This window comes from Balaenoptera physalus, assembly GCF_965194825.1.
Source record: "Balaenoptera physalus genome assembly, chromosome: 12".
In the NCBI taxonomy this organism is placed as follows: Eukaryota; Metazoa; Chordata; class Mammalia; order Artiodactyla; family Balaenopteridae; genus Balaenoptera; species Balaenoptera physalus.
Genome location: NC_138897.1, coordinates 14,121,263 through 14,134,544, shown reverse-complemented (window position 1 = coordinate 14,134,544; position 13,282 = coordinate 14,121,263). Strand labels below are relative to the sequence as shown.

Here is a 13,282-nt window from a genome sequence, read left to right as displayed (position 1 = left end):
CCAGTTTGTGGCTATTACAAATAAAGCTGCTATAAACATTCGTGTACAGTTTTTGTGCAAACACAAGTTTTCATTTCTCTAGGAAAAATAGCCGAGTGCAGTTACTGGATTATGTTGTTTGCTCAGTTTCATAAGAAACTGGATAACTCTTTTCAGAGTAGGTGTACTATTTTACATTCCCACCAGCAACGTCTGAGAGCAATTTCTTTGCAGCCTCCCCAGCATTTGGTGATGTCACTATTTTTTATTTTTTGCTTCTTCAACATTATTTTGTCAGTTGTAGATTTTACTCTGGGTGGTTTTACTTTTTTACAGTATTATTGTTGTTGTTTCTACAGTATTATTTGTTGTTGCTTCTACCAAGTCTAATTTTTCCTGGGTCAAATTTTAGTGCTCTCTGGAACCAAAAGGGGGACGTTCTTAAGTCAGTCTTGTGTATAAAAGAAATGTCACAATGTGTAGTAGTAGCCATTTCCAGTTTTATTTTGTGCTGATAACTTCTACCACTAATTTAGCACATGTGTTTTCAGTTTCTATTGTATGCCAGCCACTGTTCTTGTTGCTGGTAAAACATTGGTGAACAGAGCCTACCATCTACTCAAGGAGACAAATAATAAATAGAATGTTTGTAATAACAATAAAATGTCAGGTGGTGTTAAATATGAGGAAGAAAAGTCGATTGATCGGGGGAGACCTCTATGAGGAGAAGACATTTAAGTAGAGACCTGTGTGAACAGACTGAACCATGAAACTATATGAGTAAAGAGCAATGCAGGTAGAGAGAGTGTGGAACGTACAAAGGGCATGAGGTGAAAACGTGCATGGTGTATTTGCAGAACAGCAAGAGGGTCAGCTTTAAGCAGAGTGTGCTAGCATAAAAGTTGTGGGAAATAAGGTTGGAGAGATAGATATGCAGGGGCCAGATCACATGGGGCCATTTAGGCCATAATTAGGACTTTAGAATTTTTCCTAGTTGTGACAAGAAGCCACTGGAAGGTTTTAAAGGCTCCTTGGTCTGTTGTATGGATAATAACTGTAGGAGGACAGGAGTAAAAGCAGGGAGATCAGCTAAGAGGCCCCTGAAGACGACTGATGATAGTGGGCGGGTGGAGGTGATTGAAAATGTGAATAGAAAGAACAGACGATATCAGTGACATGTAGCGAGTGGATTTGGCAATGAGGGATGGATGGACTTGGGCTTGTGTGACGGATTAGAAAAAGAAAACAGGATGAGCAGCTAGAGTTCAACAGGAAGAAAGGGAATTGCTGGGTTCAATGTATAACATATTAAGTTTGAGGGGTCAGTGTTATATTAGGGGGGAATGTCAGTGACTTGTAAAGGTTTAAATGTCGAAAGAGAAGACATTTATAAAGCCACAACTTTGTCATCTTTGCCTCAGTTCTCTCCCCTTGTATTTAGTTTTTCGTTGTAAAAAAACCAAATACTAAACAAACTAAATACTAAACGAACAAAACTAAAACTCTCCCTTTGTATTTAGTTTTTCGTCGTACTAGTATCAGGTTAAAATTACTACACACACACACACACACACAAATACACGCATACATATACACACACATTTTGATGAGCCTTCTACTTCTCATCCCACATATCCCCAGCTCTTCTTAAACTTTAATTAAAAGCCCTTCTAAAATCTTGCATCTGTTAACAGAGATGTGAGAAAGTGCATGTCACTTACTAGTCTTTTTTTAAATTGGGTCTAAGTATCTTCTATGTGGTACTGACAAGGTATAAATGCTTTTAATGTTAAATTCATGTAAATATCCTGCAAAAATATATTAAATTAATCTAGAAATGAGATTTCTACTATTTTTAAACAGTGCAAGAAAACCTTTTTATTATTTTTATTATTATTATTATGGCAAATACATAATAATATGCTACACTTGGTTCTAGCTTAAATTCATCAAGAAGAACATGCAAATTTATGCTAATATTAGTTATTTCTTTCAGCATTGAATATTCCAGTTTGATTCAAGAATAACAAAACTGCTAAGAAGCTACACATTTATCTCAAGTGTCTTTCAGAGAGGCTGATCAGTCCTGTGCTGATGACACAATTTCATTGCTTCAAAAAAGCAAATAGTTGAGTTGACAGCTTCTCTTCCAGAGTCTTGATTGCTTAACACTGACTGCTCCAGAAATTCCTGGAAACTCAGAAAGGATACTTCCCATTCCATTTGCCAAAAGTGTAGAAATCAAGACTAAGAAACTATGTAAATTATTGACATCTAGAAGTTAATTTCAAGCCATGTAAAATGATATAATGTTAACACATTTGTCTAATACACATTTAAGAAATAATCCAAAAGAAAACAGAATGGTATCCCTTGGAGTTTCTAGGCACAGTTATATCTACAATAAACAAGTTATTAACTACAAAAATTTAACGTTTATATTTTATAGTTTTTTAGTGGGGCTCCTCTCTAGCTTGAATAATATTCTAATAACATTTTATTGTTGAGAAAGCATATTATTCTGCTAGAGGCTCTAATCAACTAATTTCCTCTCATGACAACTGAATTCTGACTAAAAGGGTGAAACATTTTTTTCTCATTTTTATAATAAATCTATGTTACTGTGTCTTAATAGCAATCACACAAAATACCCTCAAGTGTTAACTCTCATTTCCTAAAAACTAACAAATTCAACGTTTCTTAAGCATTCACCTTACCTTTTTGATGATAACTGGGTAGTTAACTGAACAGCTTCAAAAGCACACATCACAAGAGCAAAGGGGATTAAAATCTGTTTAAAAGAACAACAAATGATGCCATGGGTAGCTGTAGCATTTGAAGAAATATTTCAATTTCTCAAATTTTGTCTGCATTAGTGAAAAGCCAATGCTGAAATAAAACCATGATACCAATGACATATAGAACGGTGACGAAACGGATTTAAAAATCCACATCAATAGCATATGTAGTATAAAAGATAACAACAAATATTTCAAATAAAGCCTATTCCAAATTTTTGTTCTATTTAACTCAGTATAATAATTAATGACCCAAATCAAATAAACTATGGAGCCTGATGATTTGATTCACAGATCCCTGAACTCATCTGGTTATTTGATACTACAACTCTATTAACATGATTTAGCTGCTTTACCATTGCTTGCTGTTGTTTTATTTTAATACTAATTTATTTCTGATTATAAAATTCATACTCCGTAAAAAAAAAATGGAGAAAGGTATAATAACATTTATACTGGTTGAAAAATCTATAATCCAGAGGTAACACTGTTAATATTTTGAGATACTGCTTTCCAATGACCAATTAAAAAAAAAATACACACACACACACACAATGTTTAAACAAAGAGGGGAGGGAGAAAATATGGAAAAGAAATGATGTTCAAAACTGCATAAGACTCTTATTCAAGCAAAGGCTACATGTAGTTAAGGCTACATGACTGAAATAGAGGTCCAGGAGAATTTTCACTTCCAGCCACATCAGTCAAAGAAAGTGACCAAATATATTACATCAGTAAAGCTTGCTGAATTAAGCTGGAGATTATAAATCTAGCATTTAGTTTAAACTTCTGTTTTTCTTTCTCTTTTTGCTTGTTTTTAATTAAAGGCGCATGATCTTTAATAGACTGAGAAAAGAACAACTACTATTAAGAAAAATGTAAATAAAGATTAAGGAAACTATTAATACACATTTCAAAATAATTCAATAGCGAATGGGACATGAGAAAATGAACACCTTTTTTAACATTTCTTAAAATTACATTTGTATTAGTGCAGTAACAAAAAAAAAGGATATTAATCCTTTAATAAACACATACTTTTAACAATTATTACTTCTGTGATCTAAATAGAAGGCAATCAGATTTTAGGCAGATATTAGTTCCTTTATTTAAACAAATATATACTAAGTACATAAAATGTGCCAGGCACTACGGTAGAGGGAATAAGACAAGCTTAATGATCCTAGAGAAACAGGGAAAGAACATGAATTACATTCTATTGGAGCATCTGAACCCCTGGAAAGCTGATAATTTGTCATTATCTTAGACTCCTCAGTACCCAGCTGGTGCTGATAAACCTTCAATGACATATTTATTGAATGAATGAATCAGTTCTAAGTACAGGGATTATGAGAAAAGATGGTAACATGTTGGCCGTCTCGGGCGTGGGGAACATCAGTTCGGGGAGCCTTTGATCTGGAGGAGCAAGGCAGTTTTGATCCACCCATCACTTCCCACAGTCTTTAATCACCTTTGATAGGACTTCCTGGGACTAACAGACTCTCTACTTTTTTGAAGTTAAATGGGCTTAAGAGTAAAGTAAAAGGATTAACTATATTTTGGAGTAAAAGCTAAAGTGTCCGACTTCCCATTCAACAGTGTCTGAGAAGGTATCTTCTTTCCATGTGACTTAACTCTGTCACTTTATAATCTTAATGTCACATGTTACATAATCTTAATTGTCACAATGAGTTCATAATCTTATTAATCAGTATCTTAAGAAAATAAGAAAACCAACCTTCCACATCATCAGGGCTCCCATCATGTAAGGACTAAACACGGTCAGAAAGCAATAGACAGAGGCAAGATCAAAGCTAAGGAATCAACAAAAAGAAAAAGGAGTTTAGAATTCACATTGTAACTTTAAAAGAATGTTCTTCTAAAAAGCATGTTTAAACTACTTTTCTGAAATCTACTCTTACTAAAGCACAAGTATACATTGTCTCAAGAACTATTACAAAATCAGTAAAACGAATGAGATAGACTTGTATGTGCCGATACATACCAATTTTCAAAATACATCCTTTAGTGTAAAAGGCGAGGTACAGAACAAAATCCCTATTTGTATTATTTTCTGGTTATACATATGCTGTTTTTATTTTAAATTACCTGTTAACAGAAGCTATATTCCCAGTTCCAAAAAAGGCTGTCATTAAGAAGAAAACCTAAATAGAGTTAAGGAAATGCCAAAACAAGTCAGAATTCATAAAAGTTCTTTTTCATTGAGAAAAGATATACCTATTCTACCATGAGGGTAATTTGCTTTTCTACTTGTACATTTGATCATAAATTATTGTAAATGAGTGTTCCATTGTATCTCCTTGTGAATGCATTTGGAAAGAACCAGACTGAACAAGCAATGTACTAAGAACAACGAGGCCTGGGAGGTCATCCTTACTTGTCACTAGTAACCTTGGGAAGGTTACTATTTTCCTCACCTCTAACATAAACAGTTGGATTATTGTTATTTGTAGTTGGCTGCTAATGATTAAAAAAAAAAGCGACAGACATTTTCAGCTGAAATACGATTTCATTTCATACATGCTCGCTGTGTGCCCACTACATGTGAAACATGCCAGGTTCTCTGAAAGACTTAGGAAGAAATAAGATACCATGTTTTAAAATAATTCAATAGAGAATGAGAAAGTAAACATCTTTTTGACATTTCTTAAACTTACATTTGTAATAGTGCAGTAATAAAAAGTAGGTATTAATTATATTGGGGTCTAAGAACTTACTGCTAGTAAAGTATTTAAAATAGTGCCTGGCCCACTGAAAGGGCTCAATAAATGTTAGTTACTTTATTATCATAAACACATACACAAAAATAGTACAGAAACACTAAAAAGGAAGTATGAATCAAGACAAATTTCAGTGAAAAAGCGGCATTTGCGTTGGTAACTTGAGACTTAAGTATTTTCATTGTTCCATGCATTCAACCAGTCAACTAACCAACCAAGATTTATCATCTAGTACATGTCAGAGGCAGAGCTAGGCACTAAGAATATAAATATAAATAAAATAGTTTAAAGTGCTCATATGGTGACTAAGATTATGATGATATGTAGAAGTATATAAGACGAATTTAAAGGTAAACAGTGGGAAATAAATGATGTAGTCAAGGACTTCCCTTAATCCAGTGGTTAAGACTCCATGCTTCCAACGCAGGGGGTGCGGGGTTCAATCCCTGGTCAGGGAACTAAGATCCCACATGCCACCCGGTGCAGACAAAAAAAAAAAAAAAAAAAAATGATGTAGTCAAGAAACAGTAAACAGGTGTGATAGAAGCTGACGGTTTATTGAAGGGTACAGTGAAAGATGAAGCAAGAAATGTAGATTGGTGGCATATTAATAAAAAACCTTGAACTTTATTGTGGAGACAATGAAGAGCTAGCAAGCATTTTAGGTGAGTAATATAAATAAGAAATACCAATAACAGTGAGATATTTGGATCAGGGATACAAATAATTAGAGGCAGGAAATTCAATTAGGAAGCTATTTCAGTAGTCCATGTTGGGGACAAGGAAAGTCTGAACCAGTGTGGTTAGAGTGGAAATGGAGAAGGAGGGGAGACCATGGAACTTTAAAACTGGACAGGGAGTTGTTAAATATGACAAGTTTGATGCCCTGGGTAGCTGGGAGCATGGCGATGCCATTAAATGAGATGAGACCTGGCAGAGAGTGATTTTGGAGAGGGGTGGGCAGTCATTAGTCAGTGTGGACATATATCTGGTGATGCCCAGCAGGATGTTGGACATATGACTCTTAAGGTCAGAGAGGTCAGGGCTGGAGAAGTAGATCTTAGAGTTGTTTGTACAGAGATGTCAGTCAAAGCTATCGGAGAGGATGACATTACCCAGGCACAATTAGAGGAGAAGGTTAACGATAGAGCTTGGAGAAAAACATACATGGTTCAAGAGCAAAGGAAGAGTAAGTTTCCATGAAGGAGAACAGAGATGGTGTAAAAAGCTGAGAAGAGAACCTGGATCATGTTCTGGATGTCCAGGGAAAAGAAAGAGAAAAATCAATTGAGTTGAATGTTATAAGAGTGGTCAAGTAAAACTGAACAGATTAGACTGTGCAATCAGGAAGGCCCTGCAGACCACGAGAGGACAACTTCAGCACAGACATTTGACAAATACTGAAGAGCTACTATGTGCCAGGCACTGGTCAAGGCTTGAGGATATAGTACATAAATGGGGAGGAAATGGTAGCAGCAAGGAGCTTGGTAGTAAACACAAAGGACAAGATGAAATTATAATTTAGGGAGATGCAGGGTTCAAAGGAAGAAGTGTTTTATTAGTATAGGCTGAGTGGAAGGAATCTGCAAAGACAGAAAGCAAAATTGAGAGTGAAGGCAAGAGGTAGAGGAGAGAATAAGAACATTTATTTTCTGGACCTATAAGGTCCAGACTCCACCACAGTAAGTTCAAAGGAAATATCTCCCTATGAGTTTCTTCAAGTCAGTCAGCCAGCCTTCCCAAAGTGAGACTTTATTCTGTCACATTGTCTTTCAAACTTCTAATACAAATAACTTTCACACAACATTGCCTCTGATGTGATCCAAAAACCTTGTGAGACAGATATTATATAACATGAGTATAGTATAAAATACACATAGAAAGATACAAATCTAACTCATAATAGTGGTTTCTTCTGGATGAGGGAAATTAGTTTGGAGTTGGAAGTTGAAAGGAGACTGTCTTTAGCTGTAATATTTTAATTTTTAAAAATGTGTGACATATGTGACAAAATATTAGTTGTTGATATCTTGGATGGCAAGAATACACATATATACATTTGTTTGTTGTATCATTCTTTATGCTTGTCTCTAGTTTCAGAATTTTTTTGAAGTGTAAACTATATGAGAAAATTATGGTTGGGAGGGTGGTTAAATGGCCTCCAAGGTAATACCACTACCAAATGACAGGCAGAAACCCCTCCCACTTCTTCTTACTCCATTAAATGGGAGGTTGCAGTGCCTTAAAACAGAAGTCCATAAAAAGGATACAAGGAAGAAGGCCCTACGGATGTCATCCAGATAGAAGTCTCGAAACCGGGTTATATCAGTATTATAGGTGAATTGGATACTGGAGACCTGTGAGATAAGAAGACATTTATAAATGCACAATAACAGTTCGCTTACTTCTACCCTCAAAAGCAAACTTACCGTCAAAGTTACAATAGCTAGAAAGATAACTTGTACTGACAAGAAAACAAACAAAAACAAATAAATCTTTTCCTATAGCTTAATTTCACCTTAATAACATCTGCCGAAAGGTAAAATATACTGTTAATAATATACTGAACAGAGTTGTAGTATTGCCACATGTGTAATAAAAGTGAGAATTGAGCTTTTTATTATCCTGTATAAATGCTTCACTTTTAAATCCCTATATAATTTTTCCCTTTTCTAACATCTGATTTCTCAGTGTCCCGATCTTCTCAAACTCAAGTATGGTATGATATTAAAAAGCAGGATAAATTAAATATTTTTCTGTTTTTTTGTTCTTCTGTTAACTCATTTCCAGAGAAATTATTTTCTCTCTATAAAAAAGCAAAATATTTCTGTCCTGGTAAAATAAAAAGCCTCTCAATTCCAACATGATGGATGCACTCTTGCTTAATCCCCCTTTTTCCACAAAAGAAAAACTCATGGATAAGTTTAAAGGGAGACTTTCCCTATCTCCCACTTCCCATGTAATTTTCTGTTAAGTTCTTAGGATGCTTTAATCCTCTTTTCTAGAAAAAGACATATCTCCTTTCAATTAAAATACAGAACTTAAAAAATAACACAGTAAACCTCATTTTTAATTTAATAATATTTAATTATTAAAATTTTGAATATTTAATACTAAGGACAGTCTGACCATTTACTTGAATCTGATCAAAACTTCTTTTCATGTATTGTTTTAATATTCCAGGACTGAAAGTTAAAAACCAGTAATTACTCAATATACTTCAATAAAGTTTCTTCTTTATTGAAATTGTTTATTCTAAAACATCAAGTACTCTTTGTGAACTCAACTAGAACCAGTTAAGGATGAATCAATGGATCAACTATGAAGGTATTTTCCTGCAATATTTCTTTTATCTGACCTCAGTAAAATTATAAATATTTTATCACAAATTTCTTATAATTATCTTCAGTTCTGAAATAAAGGCAAGAGACATCAATTAACTCTCTAGCTCAACATGATAAAGGTGTCCTTAATATCTGGCTGGCTTTTAGCCAATTCAAAGTATATTATGTTGAATAAACAGTCTAAGATTTGGACTGAGGCCATGATCACTAAGGTGACAGAATAAGCATTTTGGATTAGAATGACTAGAAAGAGAAAAATAACACTGGAACACAAATGTCACTTTATAATCAAATTCATAAATTGAAGTGTGACAACATAAATATTATTCCAACGAAAATAAACTGAAGGAAAGAAAAATTAGATGTGAAAACAAAGGCAAACAAGATAAAGAACATTCTTTCTCCTATATTCTTTCACCTATATTAATGTTTTTTTGCATCAGAGATTTTTTCAAATAATCTCTAAGAAAAGCCCAACCCATATAATGCCCATGAAACAATAAAATCATGCTTTTCTGTTGTAAGTGAAAATTTCCTTACAAACTGTTTGACTTAATTATTAACTTAATTATTAATGCCTTAAGTACTGTAAATTTTTAAGTAGAATTTTTGATGAAATAACATTGCAACCTCCTTATAGGATAGAGAATACTCTAATATTCTTAAATAAATGCAAGAATGATTTTGACAAGCTACCTTCTGTTTACAGGAAACAACAGATTGTGGCAGGGTTTCTTGTTCCATGTGTATCCAGACAAACATCAAACATGACAATACTAATGGGAAGAGAGCTTCATACCTAAGGGGTGGAGGGTGTGAGGCGGAAGTGGGAGGGTAGAAAAGAAAAAAACATTAAACAAATAAAAATGCAAATTTATAATACTAATAGGTCTTTCTCAAAATTAAAACAATCTTGATAATACTTCTAAGTTACAATATCACAAAATTTAAATTTTTTAGGCTTTCCAGAAGAAGAAAGTAGGAAAGGAAAGTAACATTTAAATATCAACTCTAACACCATCTTTTGAAATTTATCAGATCTTGAGATCATTAAATGTTTAAAATAGTAGAGATATTTAAAATTCATTCATGAGGTAAATGACAGAAATACACAAAAAAGAAAGAAAACATAAGACAAAAGTAAAAAGACAATTCCTGGGTTAAAATGATTAATATACAGAGAAGAAAAGCAAGACAAACATCCCCAATTTTTAAAAAAATGGGTGCAATACAGGAATATAAACCTCTCAAAAAGAAAAAAAAAGAGCCAATAAATCCATAAAAGTGTCTGACCATATTGATAACTGCTATAGAAATTAAAAAATAGATGCCATAGTCACTTATAATATTTACCCATATTAAAAAAATGTCAACAAGAGTATAATGAAAAAAGAACTCTCATACTCTCTACATAGGAACAAATCCTTCCTGGAAGGCAATCTAATACTATGCATCAAGAATCTAAAAAATATTCATATAGTATAATCTAATAATGTCACTTCTAGGAATTCACCATGAGAAAATAATCAGACATATGCACTATGATTCCCATCTGAAGATGTTTGTTACAATATTGTTTACAGAAGAGAAAAACAAGAAAACAACTTAATATCCACAGGGGAGTTTAGTTAAATAATGTATGGTACATCTTTAGGCTGGTGTATAATGTGGACATTATAATGTGGACAAAGGAGAAATGTTCATGAGATAACGCAGTGGCAGATGCTTTTCCTAATCCTTTTCTGCCCTAGTTTAAGACAAGTGTTTCACCTTTGTAATCCCCAAAATACTCTACATATGATAGTAGTTATCACACTATTTTAATCACATGTTTACTAATATGCATTCCTCACTAGTTTGGAAAATCTTTGACTGGGTCAGTCTTGTCACCACTACAGGCCCCCTCATAATAAGTATTTGTTGATTGGAAGTTACAAAACAAAATCAAGCAAACCAAATTAAAACAAAAAAACCTGTATTTCTCTTTCAAGTTTTTCAACTATTGAACTCTATTCCATATTGTGCTATTTCCTAAACATGAGAAAGCAAAAGAAACAAAATGCTTTAAACTCTACCACCGATCATAAAACTAAAACACTGAAGATCAGGCAGAAGAAAACATTCAGGTTTGAGAAGGCATACACAAATCACTTGGTATCTAAGATTTAGGACGCCCCAGGATATGAACAGACAACACATATGTGAGAAAATATTATTAGTAAAACAAGTGCAGAAAAATGTATCGACACAAAGCTGTACTATTTTTGGCTTACTAAAATAGCATTTGATATTCTTATTTAAAAATGAGATATGAAAGGATATGATGAAGTAGGTCCCCTCATAGGTTGTTGGTAATATTATAAGCTGGCACTGTTCTTAAGACAAAAGTAAAAAAAAATTCATATTTTACGGCCCACCTATACTACAACTGAGAAGTGAAAAAAGGAAATAATCTAACTATATAAAAGGCTTATGCATAAAAACATAACTCAAAACATTATTCATGACAATAAAAACTGGAAATAAAGTGACCAAAAAATACAGGAAAGATCAAGGTACAGCCATGTCATAGAATATTAAAAATCTATTAAAATGATGGTTAGGAAGCCTATAAGCCAACTAGGAAAATGCTTCTAAAATAAAGTAGAGGGACCTCCCTGGTGACGCAGTGGTTAAGAATCTGCCTGCCAATGCAGGGGACACGGGTTCAATCCCTGGTCCGGGAAGATCCCACATGCCAGGGAGCAGCTAAGCCCGTGTGCCACAACTACTGAGGCTGCGTGCCACAACTACTGAAGCCCATGCCCCTAGAGCCCATGCTCCGCAACAAGAGAAGCCACCGCAATGAGAAGCCCAAGCACCGCAACGAAGAGTAGTCCCCACTCAACACAACTAGAGAAAGTCCGCATGCAGCAGCAAAGACCCAACACAACCAAAAATAAATAAATTTAAAAAAATAAAAATTTCAAAACATAAAAAATAAAATACAGCAAAGTAGAAAATAAAGATATAAAATAGTATATGGACTATGATTAATACTGTGTTAAAAGGATAAATACAGAGCTAAGACTGGAAGGAAATATGTCAGAACATCAATAGGAGGGGTAGGGTTAATAGATGATTTTTCTTCCTTATTCCTACTCTTCAAAATGTGATTATACTATGTTCACAATGATTAAAAAAAAAATTGAAAAAGAAATAGAATGCCTGTATCCTAGCCATTCTTGAAAATTTAGTTCAATTTCCACATGAGTCCTTGATGGCACCAGTTCAGCTCCCTTACCCAAACCCTGTCTCTAGTCATTCTTTATATCACATAATTCACAACTTAAATTACGATAACTTAATTGTTGCATTTTGCAATTGCCTAACATTGTAAAATAGAGTCCATATTTTATAGCAGCTTACAACTCTCTTATACACCTGGGGTACACTAATTGTTCTAACTGTATGTCTGTCTAGTGTTTAGGACACTAGAAATGTGAAAAAAAACTTGTTGACTAATTGAATCAAGAAAGTATACTCTCCGAGCAAAAAAAACCCAAAAAAACCCATGATTTTTAAAATATTTGCACTTATATATGAAATTATTCTTTCCTAATACGTAAAAACATAAATTCCATAGTTCTACATATAGTGCTACAGATATACTTCTTTTCAAAAACTATAAAATAAAATTTTTGTAAAATGTAGATGAATAAATCTGATAAAGACAATCTTCTTATGGGACTTTATTTCTTTAGACAACCAATATCTCATATAAAGTCTGTATATCTGAATTAATAAACTGAAATACCAATAAAATGTCATCATGGGCTCAGAGTGTACATAATAAAACCTTTCTAAATTAGGATCTGCTAGTTTGGTCTCTGTGCAAATTGAACAGGGCTGAAAAGACATTTCATTTGTATTATACTTTGTTAAGCAAAGGGATAATATAATCAAAATTTTGGAGGAAAATGTTTAACCAACTTAAGAGAACTATTTTCAAGTATTATAATAGCTTCCATCTGCATAAAAATAATTAAATGCTGATTAAAAATAAATCTTCTTTATTCATTTAATCAAGGGTGCATTGTTAGAATACAGGATTACTATTACTGTACTTTTGTAAAGTAATGAAACTGCATTTCTTTTAAATATCCTATAATTCTGACTATTCACTTATTTACATGGAGAACCCTCCAGGTCATCCAAAAATAGTGATGTGGAATGATAACAGGTGGACTATGTTTTGCAAAACTGATTTGACACTGAAAAATGTACTAACTGAAATGATCAGACTGCTGTTTCAGGCTACCTCTGTCTAATTTTTTTTTGCAAAGGTAAATATACTTTCTGATGTTGGGTAATATATTTCTTAATACATTCATTAATAAGGTCATACTCATTATTCTGATTATAGGCATGATTTTTCACC

At 33.5% G+C, this 13,282-nt stretch overlaps 1 protein-coding gene across 1 annotated transcript in view; it reads right to left on the bottom strand.

Annotated features, from left to right (window-relative positions):
- The window catches only part of PIGN (phosphatidylinositol glycan anchor biosynthesis class N), a 109,345-nt gene that overhangs the window by 28,667 nt on the left and 67,396 nt on the right, over nt 1-13,282 (bottom strand). Inside the window, 5 exon segments of the mRNA XM_082417952.1 lie at nt 2,697-2,770; nt 4,516-4,591; nt 4,887-4,942; nt 7,789-7,875; nt 9,559-9,661. Of these exon segments, the coding sequence (XP_082274078.1) occupies nt 2,697-2,770; nt 4,516-4,591; nt 4,887-4,942; nt 7,789-7,875; nt 9,559-9,661 (396 nt within the window).